At 42.3% G+C, this 18,031-nt stretch overlaps 1 protein-coding gene across 1 annotated transcript in view; it reads right to left on the bottom strand.

The window, feature by feature from the left end:
- Positions 1-18,031, bottom strand: part of LOC141781435 (uncharacterized) — a 33,612-nt gene extending 15,581 nt beyond the window's left edge. The window contains exons 1-10 of the mRNA XM_074657203.1: positions 17,663-18,031; positions 13,343-15,200; positions 10,145-10,318; positions 9,849-10,022; positions 8,254-8,427; positions 7,277-7,450; positions 7,094-7,140; positions 4,639-5,187; positions 4,048-4,125; positions 3,939-3,946 (exon numbers count right to left, since the gene is read on the bottom strand). Of these exons, the coding sequence (XP_074513304.1) occupies positions 3,939-3,946; positions 4,048-4,125; positions 4,639-5,187; positions 7,094-7,140; positions 7,277-7,450; positions 8,254-8,427; positions 9,849-10,022; positions 10,145-10,318; positions 13,343-15,200; positions 17,663-18,017 (3,591 nt within the window). The 5' untranslated portion in view covers positions 18,018-18,031. The remainder of the gene's footprint in view (positions 1-3,938; positions 3,947-4,047; positions 4,126-4,638; positions 5,188-7,093; positions 7,141-7,276; positions 7,451-8,253; positions 8,428-9,848; positions 10,023-10,144; positions 10,319-13,342; positions 15,201-17,662) is intronic.

Genomic DNA, 18,031 nt, shown 5'->3' with positions numbered 1-18,031 from the left:
ATTGTTTTAGGTGACACTCCGCCTCTCACCTTAACAACTTAACACCTCTAACATTCCTGTTCTTCACTAACCTTATAAATAACAGAGAAACATAGTTAGGTATTTTATACAATGCTATTGTTTTTGTTTATCTGGTTTTATTTGTAACTTAGGGACTGTTCTTGCTTAGCCAGGATAGATAGTCTTAACCAATGCCCAATTGGTTAATGAACTGCCCAGACGTTACAAAATGGAATGAACTGTTGAATGAACTTTTTCAATCATGGATTTAACAACTTTTCAGTTGTCCACAGGGATTGGACTGTACAACCTCCAGGTTGTTTCCAAGGATCTGTGAACTGTTCAACCTTCTGTTTTGCTCTTCAAGGATGACACACATCTTAAGACCACAACAGGGGGGATGTAGGGACCTGCCATTTCGGGTGGCAGACACAGTGAACTGTCTCCCAGAATCCTGGAGGTATGCTCTCCTTGACCACAGGACTCAGCTTAGTCCTCATTGGCTACAGTAACATTTCACCCAGAGGTGTGAAATTCAGCCAGAACAAAACCAGAGGAATGTCCTTTGTTCCTCCTCTTTCTTCTCATCTGCTCATCTCTCCTGACGTGCCAGAGGTGAGCTGCTGCGCTCTCTCTGCTCTTCATCTCCTCAACCCAGGCTGACCTGGTTGAGGTGAACGGCTCTCAAGTCCAGAACTTGCAAAACAGTTCTGGTTCTGATCAATGGCCTGTTAGGAAACAGCCATTGCAACCAAGGAACCAAACGGCAGACGACGCGAGTGCTCTGCCCTTTCCACCAGCTAACTTCAAGCTATCAAGCAAAGAAGTTAGCACCAAACTAACAGCAAAGACGACATCTTTGACTTGGAACCACAACTTCAACACATGGAATCACAAAACCGGTTCTTCCATGGATTGGTAACGTACTGGGCCTTAGCATTAGCAATCGCACATGGCTGAGCAAGACTGTCCAACTTTGATTTCTAGAAAGTACTTGTATTGATTTGGTTTAATGTTATTCATTGAGTTTCACTGTGTTGATTTATCTGTATTTGATTTTTGGGTAACTGGCTTCGCCACATCTGATGTGTTTAGTTTATGCTTTACATAGACAAGGTCTTGCATGCAAACTAACCATCTTTTCTAACCCACTGCATATCTAACACACATTAAGATCACATACAGAAACTGTGAATTAGTTAAACATAAACATACAGCTTCAGATAATCTTAACCCCCACATCACCCCCCTCTCTGTCCTAGAACAAAGAGGTCATGTGATGACATGCTGATGGCCATCTTTGATTCCGCCATCTTTGATTCCGCCATCTTTGTAGTTTTACAGTGCTCGCCATTTTGTTTGTAGGCCATACAGACATTTTGAAACAAGACGCCATCTTGTTTCCCCCCCCCCCCCCCTCTCTCTCTCTCTCACACACACACACACACACACACACACACACACACACACACACACACACACACACACACACACACACTGTGTTTGGTTTGTTTAGTTTAGTTATTTAGTTAGATTAATATTGTGTTTTGAACCTTTATTATCTTGTAAATAAATGATTGTGGAATATACATGCTGGTCTCTTTAATGTTGCACAAGAGTGAATACTGCCAACCTCTGCTATGTCAAGAACTCCGATATCCTTCAACCTTTACTATCTATTTTGGTTATAGTTATTAATTTAATTATTAATCAACGTTCCAAATTGATAGTTTAGCATATATAATGAGACTATATTAACGTTTTGGTCATTGGTCCCTGATTCCAGGGTGGTGCCCCGTTTATTATTGATGTTTATTGATAATCTTTATTAATATTAATAATTCTATTATTACTTATTAATTAATTTGCTAATAACCAAAACCTACCAAAGTAGAACCCCTACATTATCGACCGGGTGCCGGTGTCTTCCCTGCTCACTCTGGCTGCGGGCGGGGACGACAACGTTACTCGCTGCGGAGCCCCTCTGCTTCAGCCTGCGCTGAAGCAGGAAAAGCCAACACTAGGATCAGCATTGATTCATGGAGAGACCTTCGTCTGGTCAGCTAACATTACTGTCAAGCAGGTGAAATATAGAGTGATATTGTGGTTTTAGCTGACGTGTGTCGCCTCACTGTTTTGAACCACTGTTCAGGTATATTTAGAGCGAGCAAGCGCGACCCCGACGCTGACTTTCGTTGACTTCACGGCCACAGGTGTCGCTGTTAACAAGCAATTCTGAAAGTTACAAATAGTTCCTTTAAGGTATCACCAACGCTCAGGTTCAGGCAAGATCGCAAAATAAATATTAGACATGTGTATAAACAAACATTTGTATATGTATTGTAACAAGAGGTGAATGCATAAGAACTTGTTAAAATTACAATCCAATCATATGTCAGATTGAATTGAAGTTCATCTTCAGTTTTCTATTCCCAAAAAGGGGGCGTGGCCTTGACTTTTTGTAAAGTACTCGGATGTGCCGGTCTGATGTATCAGCATCAGTGCACGTTGTGTTGAGTGCTAATTAGGAAATCTTAGCATGCTAACTAAGTAGATGCTTTGTTTTCATGTATCTGTTAAGCAGTGCTGAAAGTGCAACATATTCAAATTCTTGGGGGACCCCAAAACGTGTATCATCATGTAGGAAACCATTATGAGTAAGGCCTTATTAGAATACTCCACAGATTTTTCCTTTTCCCCACTCTGATCATATAAATACTTGGACTATGGTTTCTAGTCATGTAGTATGTATGTACTATACATCATTTGTAGTAAATGAGAAGTAAAATCTTGAGTACGTTCAACTGTCAGTGTGGCAGTATTGCACATAGCTTTGTTATGTGTGTTTGTAACTGTTCAGTTTTACGTCAGCAGAAGTTACATTTAGGGAAGTAAATTAAAGATACACACTAGACACACACACACACATACACAGACACTAGCAGTCACTATTGCAGAGTTTTAACTAAAACATTTACATCAATAGATTTCACATTGTCTAATACAGGTTTATACAGGTTTTTAAGCAACTTTCAAGATAAAATCTTTCAAAATAATATATTTTTACTGTTATCACCATACTGTTATCAGACTGAAGTTTACATCCTACATATCTGACTTTCCACTGAGCTTTTGAAGTCAAATGAAGCCTGAATGTTTCATAGGAGGACTTGGTTGACATTAGTGACAGTTGGTATAAATACTCTTCAGTCAAAATGATATAAACTGGCCGACTACTTCTGCTATTTTCTCACATTGCACCAATACCGTAGCAAGTTGCAACCTGTCGGCCTCATTCTTGTAACACTGCGAATAACAAGCAAAAATGGATTCATTGAAGGCTGTTCCCCCCACAATCACATTACAACTCAAATTAATATTCAGATATACAACTGCCCTTGTAGTCATCCTTACATATATAATTATAGAATAAATGACAATAATTTGTTCATTAAACATAGACAACTCACATCCAAATGAAGAGATTTTCATTCCATCTGTATAGGAAACGCTCAGGAAACATTGCTGATTGTGCCTCATTTGATCTGATCCTGCTGTCACATCCTCACAACTTCACTCTTCAAATCCAGATTAACCGTTGGACCAGTGCAAGTCTGAGGTGAAGAAATATTGCGAGGTATTGTTTCCCTGAGTGAAGCTTGCTAGGCAACATTTCCTTGCATGCTGTAAACCTGCCATTCAGTATGATTGGCAGGTACCCGAAAACTGTCATGATCCAAACACTAAAGTTAACCATCTACTATCTGAAACATGCAGTAGGCAGAATGTTTTAGGCATCATTGGGCATAAATTCCATAATTTCAATAACCTCTCAGCATATTGTAATTCAAGTGTTCATGGCTCTGTTTTCAGGCTTTAGAAAAGCTATTTTATTATTAGCATGCTGGCAGCAGTACATAGAAGGGAGGAAATGTTACCTGCGAGGCTGAGCTCAGGGAACACTGAGCTCAAGGTTAACATAATGTGGAAGTTTAATTTTTCTCTTTGTCCAGTAGATGGAGAGCTTTGTCTAACTCTTTTGCACACTTGCATAGTACCTATACTTGGCTGACTTGTAGTGTAGCTCCCCTTTAGTTCCTGGTGGTGGACTCAGGGTGGTGGAAGCTACAGGAGACAAACCAGCCTGAGAGCATTGTCCACAAAGAGTGCCTGTGACTAGTCTTGTTTTTTTCTTGTAGATGTCCACCCACTGTCACTGCCAAGGGGCCAATATTATTATATTCAGACAGAACGTGCAACTTCTTGGACATTAGCTTTCAGTTTTCAGTGTATTTTTCCACCGTGAGCGACAATTAAAGTTCTCTAACCTTTAACTTGCAATTCTGTGTGACAACATTTGAAAACTGAAATTGCTTAGGTTGACAAAAAAGAAAAGTGTTAAAGAAACCCAATAAAAAAAAGGAAATAAAAGAAAAAGGTTCATAAGAAAGATAATTTAATCGGTCAATCGTAATATACAGATACTGCACAAGTTATATTACTGTTCATTTCCCTCCATGCAGAGTACATTAAGACACTGACATTGAGATTTGTATTGTGACATGAAAATACATATTGTAACATAAATATATAAGTTTTATTTGTGTGCGTGATGTTGTACGGCCTTATTTCAGCAACCGTGTTTGTCTATGGGTGGCGACTCTCCCTCATTCAGCTGACACAGAGACACAGTGCCTCTCAGATACTCAAAACCAAACGCAGGATAGACGGGTTCAGTGAATGTGCAGTGGAAGGTGTGGAGGTGGACCAGCGTGTCAGAGGAGACTATGTAGAAGGACAGAGTGCCGGCAGGCCAGTCCAGATACACCGCTACTCTGTCAGAAACAGAGGTGGTCGTACATATGGCTGTCAATCTGTTATTGGTAAAGACAGAGTACCGGTCCAGAGAGCAGCACACGCTCCAAGACGTGTCATTGAGCCCGAGGCAGCAGTCAGCACTGTTTCTTCTGTAAGTCACTCCTACATCAACCCACCCTTTCCTCTCCACCTCCCAGTAACAGCGGCCAGTCAGACCATTTGTACACAGCAGCTGCTTCGAATTGGAGGATCTCTCTGGGTGATCAGGATATGGCTGCATCTCTCTCACCAGTGTCACCGTTCTGTTGTCTTTAGACAAAACCAGGTATCTGTTTGCTGTGTTTGGGTCCAGGGTGACTTCACAAGCATCTGATGGAGAGAACAAGAAATCATCTTTATCCATGATTTTTCCATCTTTTGTGTGGAGACCAAACTGCTTTTCTTATGTTAGATGTGGGACTGTTCTGCAGCTGAAGTGGTTGGCAGAAGACAACAGGGATGAGATAAACTGGGTCCAGTTAGCAGGATAACAATGTTTAGCTCCGCTCTGTATCAACAGAAATTCTAATTTGCTGTTTAACCAAAGCACTTTGTCCGTGTGATTAGCTCAGATCTTACAGAACTTCATTACAGAAGGACAATAGTGGAATGAAAGTACATTTACTCAAGTACTTTACTTCAGTACAAATTTGAGGTACTTACTTGAGTATCTATTTTATGCAACTTTATACAACTACACATCTCAGGGGTACATTTTGCAGCTACTTTTCCCTCCACTACATTTGTCTGACAGCTTAAGTTACTTTTCAGATGACAGTTTTTCATCCCCTTACTGTCCAGTGAAAACCAGGTATCTCCAGATGTGTTGATGTTGAATGTTTGTGATTGACAAAATGCTCCAACTTCCTCAGCTAAATAAACTATTTAAAAAATCCTCTTGGATCAGCTGGAAAAAGCATCGTCGCAAAGCTGAAAACGGCTGTTTTTCTGACACCATGAAAGATAGAATAGAGTTATTATTATAGAATTGACATATATATATATAGATATATCAGCCATAACATTAAGACCACTGAGAGGATAAGTGAATAACATTGATTATCTCATTACAATGGCACCTGGGATATATTAGACAGCAAGTGCAAATTTTGAACTTTGAACTTTGTGTTGGAAGCAGAAAAAATGGGCAAGCGTAAGGATGTGAGCGACTTTGACAAGGACCAAATAGTGATGGCTAAACGACTGGGTCAGAGCATCTCCAAAACTGCAGCTCTTTTGGGATGTTCCCGGTCTGCAGTGGTCCGAGAACGGAAAACCGGTGAACCGGCGACAGGGTCAGACCCGAGGCTCATTGATGCACGTGGGGAGTAAAGGCTGGCCCGTGTTGTCCGATCCAATAGAAGAGCTACTGTAGCTCAAACTGCTGAAAAAGTGAATGCTGGTTCCAATAGAAATGTGTCAGAATATACAGTGCATCGCAGTTTGTTGCGTATGGGGCTGCGTAGCCACAGACCGGTCAGGGTGCTCGGTGTTTGTGTTAGTAGCCGATTAACAAAGAGTAGAGAAGCAAAGAGACAAAACTACAGTGTTTCTTTGGGCAACAGCTGTTGCCGCCATTTTGGACTGAAAACGCTTATTATATTTATAACATTTTATTATTCAACACAGGCCATTTCAGTAGAATATGACAATAGAATATAAATAATTTAGTTTTAATTTTGTACAGCACTTGTATGCGGACGTTTTACTGGCGTCCGGTAGTCGCTTTTTAGTCCAAAATGGCGGAACCGTAGTTCTGCTGCTGGGCGCTGATGTTGCAAAGGAACGAACAATTGACTTTCACTTCTTGCGTTCTTTGCTATCATATTGAACTGTATTATATGAAAACGTGTTTCTGATATTTTGTCCACCTCACAACAAACTACAGTTATAAAAGTTCCACGAAATCTTAACTGACACAGTATAAACAATTATAACATGATACAATGTAAATATATTCTTATCATTACATCACATTGTACAGGGGTTTCTATTTCATGTATCATTCTTTAAATTATCATAGGTAATTTGAGAAATCTAATTTCTGTTTAATTTGGTGTGTCACAAAGTGTTTTATGTTGTTCCCACTATTTTCCCACGTTCAAACATTGAATAAAGAGTGACAGCCCTAACAGACCCAAGCCCTGCTTCCCAAAGGTATCATAGATTAGCTTTCACACAAAACTGTGTCCATTATCGAATGCACAGGATTTATTATGAAAAGATACACACTTACACTTCCTCAGACCAGATTTCAACCAGCATATTCCAATATGGTCCACTCTGGAGAAATAAACAGAACCAGACTGTTGTATTTTCTTTTTACAAGCAATATCAGTCATAACCTTGTTAAATATGGAGACAATACTTATCAGCTCATCAGTGTGACTGAGAAAATGGGTTTAGTTTAAAGCTTTACATGAGCGTGCCCAGTCTCCACAGTGGATCCTCCAGTCCAGCAGACAACAGCTTCACTCCTGGGTCTCCTGGATGATTATAGCTCAGGTCCAACTCTCTCAGATGGGACGGGTTAGAGCTCAGAGCTGAGGCCAAAGAAGCACAGCCTTCCTCTGTGACCAGGCAGCCCGACAACCTGCACAGACATGAGAGAGGGCCACGGTCTTACTACAAAGCACTTTGTATGTGTGGTGTTAAAATGTTTTAGAAAAACAAACAGCAACCACTACTCCATAATCTTCTTTCTGCCTGTATTTGGTCACTTCAGCAGGTCTTGAATAAGTTGCTGCATAATTCCCTTTTATAATGTAATTTAGGCCTCAACACTGAAGGCAACAAGGACAAACCAACACATTCTCACTCCCAACTCGTCAATTACCACCGCTTGGTCAGTGCCCCTCGGCATCAGAGACCGACGCACGGGGTAACCCTCTTGCGTTACTTTTGGACGGACCGAGGACGGCGTGTCAATATACACTCGTTACATGCATAGTGTCCTTTCAAAATAAACTTCTGTTTTCACAGGAAGTTAGGTTTAGGCAACACAACCACTTAGGTATGGTTAGGAAACACTTAGGTAGGGTTAGGAAACGGTCGTGGTTGACCTTAGCTTCACTGACTACCGACTCACGTGACAAAATAAGTCAACACTACTTTTAGTTTCACACGGGACACGAACACCGGTCTCCTGGTTGAAAGACTTGTGTTTGTTTGACCCCTCCACCACTCCTCCCGCCCGCCCTGCACGGACTCTCACGCTATTAATACTACGTCACCTGCTCTGACTGTCAAAAATAATGCAGTGGGTGGGTTTACATTGGAGTTAGTTGAACGCCCGGTTCGTCACATACTGTTGCTAAAGGGTGTCTCTGTGCGTCGGTTTCCAATGCCGAGGGGAACTTACCAAACGGCAGTATTGTCAAAGTGAGGATTCCTGACCTGAGGGTTTCCAGTCTACAGCGTGGACTCTCTAGTCCACCAGAGAGCAGCTTCACTCCAGAATCCTGCAGGTCGTTGTTACTCAGGTTCAGCTCTCTCAGACTGGAGGACTGGGAGCTGAGAACCGAGGACAGAGCTTCACAGCTTCTCTCTGACAGGTTACACACATTCAACCTGAAGAATTTGAAATAAAAAAGAAATTTGAAAAACATAAAAGAAAAGTTCAGATATAAAATTCAGTTTCACTCATACTGTACTCATATAGTTAAATGCCTTGATGAATAAAGTGCTCCAGGTATGACATATTTTTGTAGGCCAACCAGGAAGTTAGCATCTCCCTGGTTCCCTCGACAAAAAGCCCATGGGATTGTTCCGTTGGGTTTTGGATTATTGCAGAAAATTTGCTCTGTGGCAAATGCACGTTTTGTTCAGCAAGATAATCTCCACAAATGAACACCACTTTTATGATTTTTGAAGCGTGAACGCAAATGCCAGAAGTAAAAAGCTAACGTTAGGCTATAAATGAACCACACCACGGTCCCATGAGCGCGAGTAAACACAACGAGGCTGTAAAGGAGGACGAGTTGGCGTGATGACGTTTAGTAGTCTCATTTAGCCATCTGTTAGCAATTTACGGTATTTACTGATGTATTTTATGTCTGAGAACAAAACGTTGACATCTTGTAAGCTTGTGTTAACCACCGACCTTATTTCAGGTATCTTACTAAAAACCCATTGACTTCCAGACGAGGGAACCGAATTGCTAAAATGTTAACTCATTTCCGGATTTTAGCCACGATCGTAAAGTTTTTTTTTTATATTTATTTCCTCGTTGTTACTTGTCCTAAGATTTTGGAGTGCCTGGATTGCCTTTGTGTTTATCCTGTTTTCCCCCATTTTCCAAAAGCACCCAACACATTTGTTATCTACAGTTGGGTACACAGAGCAACCAGTAATCTCTCTCTGCTTCATAGCATTCATATGTAATCCAGGTTATTGTGAAGAGCGGTGAACGGCATGTAGGGAGGAAGTTGGAGTGAATGGGTTTGTCAAAAAACACAGGACTTTCACACAGGAGACTGGTGTTTGTGTCCCATTTGAAACCAGAAGTCAAAGTTGATTTATTTGTCACGTAACTTCCGTACTTAAGTTATGGCACTTCCGGAGTAAGTTTAACCCTTACCGCGATCTTTTCCTAAACCTAACCAATTCGTTTTATTTTGATTAGACTGTAGCGAAAATTGACATGTGCGTCACGTGTTGCTGAACATTCGTAGGAAAAAGCACAAAAAAATACATTGTTTAAAGTCGTGCTGAGCGTCACGAGAAAAAAAAGGGGGAAATTTGTGTCTGTGTACACGAATCAAATAGTATAAATTTCATGACTATTTCACAAACTGTCGTGAGACTGTGTTGGAATATCAGTGCATAATGGGGAATCCAAAAAAACTACAGTTCACTCATCATACATGTTCTTCAAGTTACAGTGTATCAGATAAATGAATTCCTCCATACCCTCTTTCCTCATAACATATTTTAACATTTCCAACCTGATTTAAAACTCAGTCAAACTGTGCAATTTCATGAATGTTAACCTAAGTGTTTCCAGTTTACAGCTTGGACTCATCAGTCCAGTAGAGAGTGTCTTCACTCCCGAATCCCGCAGGTCATTGTTACTCAGGTCCAATTCTCTCAGACCGGAGGACTGGGAGCTGAGAGCTGAGGCCAGAGTTTCACAGCTTCTCCAGGTCAGTTTGCAGCCACTCAGCCTGATTAAGAATCAGAAACAAAATAATCTCACAATAAGCTTGGCTTGAAAACCATACACATGCACAAACATAAAACATGTAAAAGTGAATTACGAATGGTTATAAAATTGAGGTGAGCAGACCAGAACGTTTCCAGTTTACAGTGTGGACTCTCCAGGCCACCAGAAAGCAGCTTCACTCCAGAATCCTGCAGCTCGTTGTTACTCAGGTCCAGCTCTCTCAGAGTGGAGGACTGGGAGCTGAGAACCGAGGACAGAGCTTCACAGCTTCTCTCTGATAATTTACAGCTACTCAGGCTAAAGGAGAAATAGTGACAGATGTAACAAACCACAATAGACCTTTTTCATTGCAGACATCTTATCATGCAACCCGATCTCATGGGAAGGCATATAAATAGCACAACAATACAAAGACATTCAGCGTGTCATGAAAACGCATAATAGCCTTTTTGCGTCTCGTTTGTACACCTCTTTTTGTGTAATTTTTACGCCACGCAGTAAAACTACGGTAACAGCCACAGTTAGGTTCAGACAACAAAACCATTTAGGAAAAACATCATGGTTGGGCTTAAAGGTCACATATTATACTCTATTTAAACTAGTTATTATAGGTCTCAGACACCTCCAAACCATGTCTCTGAAGTTTTTTTTTCAAAAAAACAATCAGATCATGCATTCCAGCATGTCTCTATAACCTCTGTTTCAGCCCATTTCCAAAAGTGCTGATTTCTGTGTCTGTAGCCTCTGTCTCCTCCCACTCTGCTCTGATTGGTCAGCGTTTTCTGTCAATCAAACGTCCTCAACAACAGCGTCACCCTCCCCCTCCCTCCCGGAGAAGCTCTCTCTCTCTCTCTCTCTCTAGAGAGAGAGAGAGAGAGAGAGAGAGACGAGTGGAGAGATAGCAGCTAGAATAAAGTTTATAAACCACTTTAAAGTTTATAAACCAGAAACTTCACCCAGCGCACGTTACCGGAGGAATCTGATCAGAAATCGGCGACACATGATGAACATCTGCGGTCCAGATTCCAGGTTTTCCTGACGGTTTCTCTCAGGTAAATAATGCTGTTTATAGCTCTGTTAGTTAGCTCAGTGTTTACCTCATGCATCAACTCTGTAAACCGTAAACATACACTCTGTTTTACGTCTGTCTTTACAGATCCATCTGTGAGAAATGACCGACAGAATCATCCCAGAGGAGAGCAGACAGCTGAGAGCAGATGGCTGTTTACATGGAGATACAAAGCTAACCCGGTAGCATGTAGCTAACCCGTTAGCATGTAGCTACATGCTAACGGGTTAGCTACATGCTACCGCTATGACACGGTGTGTAAACACAGCGACCATCAGGGTGGAAAATAGAAGATGTGAAACAGTGGTCAGTTCATTATTTCTGCTAAAAGATAAATGTATGGAAGATCAGAGTAATGGTATATTATTTACAATAGTAGCTGTCTCATGACTACAGACCACCGGAGCTTAGCTTACCGTAGTTTACCAGAGCTGAAGACTTTCTCCTGTACCATGTTAACATAACTGCAGGTGAGATGATTACAAATGCTGTGAATAATTAATATTGTCATCTGTCAACTCAAATAAAGTTTGACTGTGAAACAGAAATGTGTTGTGTTGCTTACAAGTCACTATTTACTACCTGTAATCTGCTACATGCATGACATCAAATATATATAATATATAAATATCATCTGTTTAAACAGTGTAATTACATAAAGCCTTTGTGAAAGAACATGTTATATTTAGATGATGGGAGTACATGAAGCCTGTTCTGCTGGTTCTTGCAGACTAACTGTAGGGAGCTACTTTGCTCAAGTTAGGTTGAGGAGGAGAGACAGTGACGCGCTGTGGGCCGGGGTCAGCTACTGAAGGTTCTCTCTGGTTCGACCAGGAAACCCTCACGTGACTTGCATTCCCTAATGACGTCAAGATACAAGGAAAAAAGCGAATTTTTTTTCTGCACCCATTTCCGGACAAACGGAGGAGGAGAAAAAGAGAGAGGATGGTCTTTTATGATACTATGGTGGCCTGTAGACACACTGGGGACAGATATTGATGTTTAAAAGACATGGAAAAGTGCATTTTGCATAATAGGTGACCTTTAAAGTAAGTATGTAAATTAAGTGAAATATGTACGGAAACAAAATAACGAAAGTATGGAAATAATGTCACAAACCTTACTTCAAACTAACTCAACTACATTTTGGGACACGAACACTGGTCTTGAATACTGGTCTCCAGGTTGAAAGTCCTGTGTTTGTTGGACCCATCCACCTCTCCTACTGCCCACCATAAGATGTCTTTCTCACTTTTTATTCTACGTCACTAGCTCTGAGTATTGCATATTTACGCAGATTTTACGTTTATATTGCAGTCAATACAGACTACATGGCATGCCAAAAGCAAGAACAATGTTCCTATTGCACACGAAAAGACTTGCGATTATCATGTCTTTACAGCAGGAAAAGCACAGGTGTAAATTAAAACATTAAAATCAACTGCATTCAATTCACGTGAGCTAGTTCCAGGGTCCTGGTATGGTGCATGTTGGCCAAAGCCCCCAGGAAGAGCCCCAGGCTTTGAAGCAATTTTTCATAGTGGCCAAATGGCGGTACTACAACTTCAGTCCGTCACGTGATGCCATTGGGTCCAAAAAACTTTTTTCCCATTGGGAACTTACATTGGGAAAGACATGTCCATACATCAGCGGATATTTCTTTTTTTTTTTTTTTAGGTAAATCAACTTCCCAGTATAAACATTTGAATAGCCCTTGTTTCAATCATTAGGTCCTAAAAGTTGTAAAATGCACTAATAATTGAATCCAGAGTTATCTCTCTTCCTCCGTTCATGTGAATGAGACCCAGACCGAGGCAGGAGCGAGGGCTGGGAGGCGGAGTCAAAGGAAACGCTACTGCGCCTGCTCTATGGGCCCAATGGATGAGGAAGATGAGGTACTTTATCACTCGGCAGTCGGGCCATTTTGGCTCATGCGCGACTGAGCAAACTCTCATCGGAATGAACGTGCGCCCGCCTCCAACACTTGCTTACTGGCATAGCTTATTAGGACACGTAATGGAACTGAGCCATTGTTAATGAAATGTTTTTCACCTGTAATTTTCCTGCTAGGACAAGTCAAAATGTCTGCTGTGAAAAAGGTCCATTAGCTGGCAATGTGAACTGTGATTCATCATGATGGCCAATTATTATTGCATTAGGACTTTACAGGTCTAAAGATTGATAAAATCAATTTGGAAAATCACTATCTTCTCACTTCATAAAGTTTTATAAAGTGTTGTCTATACACTTACAAGAACACACTAGAATTCTTGACCACCGGCAGCAGCCTCAAGAGACCTTCCTCTGAAGCAGAGTACTTCCTGAGGTCAAACACGTCCAGGTCTTTTCCCGATGACAGTAAGATGAAGATCAGAGCTGACCACTGAGCCGGAGAGAGTTTGTCTGTGGAGAGACTTCCTGAACTCAGGCTCTGCTGGATCTCCTCCACTAGAGAATGATCATTGAGCTCATTCAGACAGTGGAACAGGTTGATGCATCTCTCTGGAGACGGATTCTCCCGGATCTTTTCCTTGATGTACTGCACTGTTTCCTGATTGGCCTCTGAAGTACTTATTGTCTGTTTCAGTAGGCCTTGTAGGCTATCCTGACTGGTCTCTAAGGAGAGACCCAGGAGGAAGCGGAGGAACAAGTTCAGGTGTCCATCTGGACTCTTTAAGGCCTTGTCAATAGCCATTCTTTGGACCTCCGCTATAGACGGTTTGCTAAAAAGCATCTGCACGAGTTGTTGTGGCCCCATTACATTATTGTTTCTGTTAATGAGTGACTGCACCACATAAACAGCAGCCAAGAACTCGTGAATACTCAGATGGACAAAGCTGAACATCTTATCCTCATCCTTGCCCTTCTTCAAGCGGCGCTCCTTTCTAAAGATCTGCGTGAAGACTCCTGAGTACACTGAGGCTTCGTTGAAATCAATGCCACTCTCTTTGAGATCTTTTTCATAGAAGATCTGGTTCCCCTTTTTCAGTTGGTGAAAAGCAAGTTTTGCAAGCGAATTAATGTACTGAATGCACTTCTGTGTGCCATACTTCTCTTTCGTCTGTCTGATCTGGAACATCAAGAATTCTATGTACAATTCAGTCAAGGTCTTGGGCAGTTCTACTTTGTCACTGGTTTTCAACACATCCTCCAGAACTGTAGCGGTGATCCAGCAGAAGACTGGGATGTGGCACATGATGTGAAGGCTTCGAGATGTCTTGACATGGGAGAGGATTCTGCCGCACAGCTCCTCATCTCTGAATCTTTTCCTGAAGTACTCCTCCTTCTGTGGATCAGTGAACCCTCTCACCTCTGTCATGATGTCAACAAAGTCCAAAGGGATCTGATTGGCTGCTGCCGGCTGTGTGGTTATCCAGAGGCGAGCAGAGGGGAGCAGTTCTCCCTTGATGAGGCTAGTCACCAGGACTTCTACTCCAACTGCCTGTGTCACATCAATAGTGGGATGTTTGTCAGCAGTGAAGTCGAGCTGAAGGCGGCTTTCGTCCAGCCCATCAAGCACAAACAGAAGTTTGAATTTACTCTTGTCGTAGTTGGTGTTTCCTGACGCCTGTATTTTTGTGAAGACATCATTAAGATCCTCTTCGCTGATGTCTTTAGTTTCCCGGATACATTCGTGAATGAACTCTGCCAAACGAAACATTCTGCCCTTCAGTAAATTCAGCTGGCGGAAGGTGAAGGGGAACGTGAGATGCACATCTTGATTGGCTCTTCCTTCAGCCCAGTCCAGGATGAATTTGTGTACAAGGAATGTTTTGCCGATTCCTGCAATCCCAGTGGTCAGCACTGTTCTTACGGGTGTGTTTTTTCCAGAGGGGTGTGTGAAAATATCACTGTGTTGGACTGGTTGCTCTGTTCCCCCCGGTTCTCTTGATGCCATCTCAACCTGCCTGACTTCATGCTGCATATTGATGTTTGCACCGCTCCCATATGTGATGTAGAGCTCTATGTAGATGTCATCTAGGTATTTTTTATCCATCCTTTCTGACCACCCTTCTTGGGCACACATAAACCTGTTCTGGAGGTGTGATTGGAGTGTGCGTTGGTTTAAATCAATGACTTCTGGACGGTCAGGTTCTGGCTCCAGCAAATCTATGCGAGAACAAATTAACATAGAGTAAATACAAACTGTCAATCAGTATATCCACAAACAGATTCTGTCACATGGGAGGGGGGACAGTGGCAACGGGGGAAGGACTCAAATGCAGACAGTCGAGCAAGCAGGGCGATTTCAGTGTTTCATTGTGGCAAGGGTATGGATAGACTTACAGGCAGGCAGGCAAACAAAGGAAGGCAGACCTGACCAGGCTGGGAGCAGCTAAAGACAGGAATCCAAATTAGGCAGTAGGTCAGGCAGACTGTATATAAAGGCCCAGACACACCAAACTGACACGAAAGAACTAGCGGCGATGAAAGCTGGCTATTGCGTCGTCTTTGTCTTGGCCGACAAGTTGTACTTGAAGACACAGCAAAGACTGCAGCCGACAGCCAGTTAGCCGTCTTTTGTTCTGCCCCTGCGTGAGAGGAAATAACTCTCCACACCAGCAGGCAGCTTTAGTCTGTATTTGTCATTCAAAAAGGGAAACCAGAAGACCGAGGATGGCGGCTATACATGCTGTTGTTATATGTACATGAAACAAAGCGGCGCTTGCCGACCATTTTCACACCACTCTCGCTCACCACTTAGCTTCAGTCCAGGTGGCCATGTGGTTGTGAAAATATCTGTGTATTTGAATGATCAGATGAGATAAAGATGTGTGTCTGTTCTGTGTGTGCCCTCTTGACTTTACTTGTTTGCTTGCTTTCCTCACTTCTTGTGCACTGTTTGGTTTAAGCTAAACAGCCAATCAGAATGACTTCTCTCACTGACTGGCACCGCCGCCGTTTTAACATGCTGAATCGGCCAAAAAAAACTCAGACACGGGCAGACTAGAGCCGATGGTGCGGGACACATCGCAAAAATTAGACCAACAGACGCTCACTGACGGCCCCAAACTGGCAAATGGCCAACCGTCGGCTTGGTGTGTCAGAGCCTTAAGAAGTGGACGTAGTCACAGTGACGTCACCCATTGGTTTGTGGACTGTGGTTTTGAAGCCTCGAGTTTGGCACCAGAAGTGACACGAGAGGTTGAAGCTAAGTACAGCTGAAAGCTGAACAAGACATCTTTAGACGATCAAAATGTTCCAATTAACTTTTATGAGCAGAAAACACAGGGTTAAAGTTCTAAGACGAAAACACGGATAACTCCCAGACCGGACAACGCCGTGGTAGCGATCACAAGGTAGTCACGCCCTAAAGCATTCCCTGCTTTATGGTCTATTTGACTCTAAATGGGACCATAATTTACTAAATGAACATCATGCTGTATTGAAGAAGACTTGAAACTAGCGATTGAGACCATAAACTCATGTTTACAATGTTTACTGAGGTAATAAATTAAGTGTGAAGTAGGCTCATTTTCTCATAGACTTCTATACAATCAGACTTCTTTTTTGCAACCTGAGAAGTCGTGCTGGCTGTTAGGAAGAATGCAAGTTTAAGGCACTTCCCCATTGGCTTTACTTTTCGGAATAGGAGGTTGCTGCCTGGTTACAGGCAGACAGGAAACAGGCTCAAAAGCAATGACCGGAAATCACATTGCAACATTGATAAATTGACAGAGGAACAAAGGATCTGGGCCAGTATATGGAGAGTGGCTGATGAGGGAAAGCAGCAGAACAGATGAGGGAGGTGGGAACAGGTGTGTAGCTGGGTGGGGCAGTCAGGTGATGGGGAAAGGAAAGAAAGATGGAAAATGGCAATGAAGCGGCCTGGGAAATAGGGAATGTGGCTGGAGAGGAGGGACAGAGAGACACACCGTGACTAGACTCATAAGTCAGTCTGTAAACGCTTCGCTCAACTAGAGACTGAAGACAATCTCCCTGGTTTCGTTGCTAAAACTTTGTGAAAACAATCATAGAGTTAAAAAAAACAACTGCATAACAGAACCAATCCAAAGTCTTTAAAGGAACAGTGTGTAGCATTTAGGGAGATCTATTGACAGAAATGGAATATAATATCAATAAGTATGTTTTCTTTAGTGTATAATCACCTGAAAATAAGAATTGTTGGTCTTTGTTGCCTTAAAATGAGCCCTTCATATCTACATAGGGAGCAGGTCCTCTCCATGGAGTCCGCCATGTTGCACCTCCATGTTACTATAGTAGCCCAGAACGGACAAACCAAACACTGTTCACTTTTCCTGCTTGGGCCGGAGTAGATAACGTTACTCGCTCCCGTCGAGTCAATAACTACTTTCAAGTCTTCTTCAATACAGCATGATGTTCATGACTACGTCCAATTCTTATATAGGCCAGCTACAGTCTATTGTTTCCTCCCAGGTTAACACTGTTAGCTCTGTCGGCACTGTTGTTTTCACTGATAGCGTTGTTAGCACCGTTAGCTGTGAGCCGCCGGCTCAGCCGTCACCATCAATCTCACATTTAGCACCTTTAACTAAATAAGCAGGCTGATTAAAAAGACATCCAGGGAGAGAAAATGAGAGGAGCTTTACCTTTAGTCTGACTGCTGCTGGTGGGACGGGCAGAGGGTGTTTCTCTGCTCTCTGAAATTCCTCCAACATCATGCACATTGGGTCCTGAGCCGATGTTGGACAAACTCTGCACCAGGTCATTCCTGTTGATCTTTGTCAACACTATCTTGGTCACCTCCACCGATTGTTTATTGTATGTCTTCACTATCAGGTCCACTGTGTCCAGCCTGTCAGCCTTCTCCAGACGACTCCTTTGGATGGCTGGGAAGTCTTCCAGGATTTCAGCCTGCTGTAGGAACCACTTGAAGGTCTTTAACTCTTCCTCTCCCAGATCATCCAGTGTTTCCAAAAGCAGCTCTTTAACAGCCGCCATCATTGGTTCCTGGTAAA

The sequence above is a fragment of the Sebastes fasciatus genome, chromosome 13 (genome assembly GCF_043250625.1).
Source record: "Sebastes fasciatus isolate fSebFas1 chromosome 13, fSebFas1.pri, whole genome shotgun sequence".
NCBI lineage: Eukaryota > Metazoa > Chordata > Actinopteri > Perciformes > Sebastidae > Sebastes > Sebastes fasciatus.
This window is presented reverse-complemented; position numbering and strand designations above follow the sequence as displayed.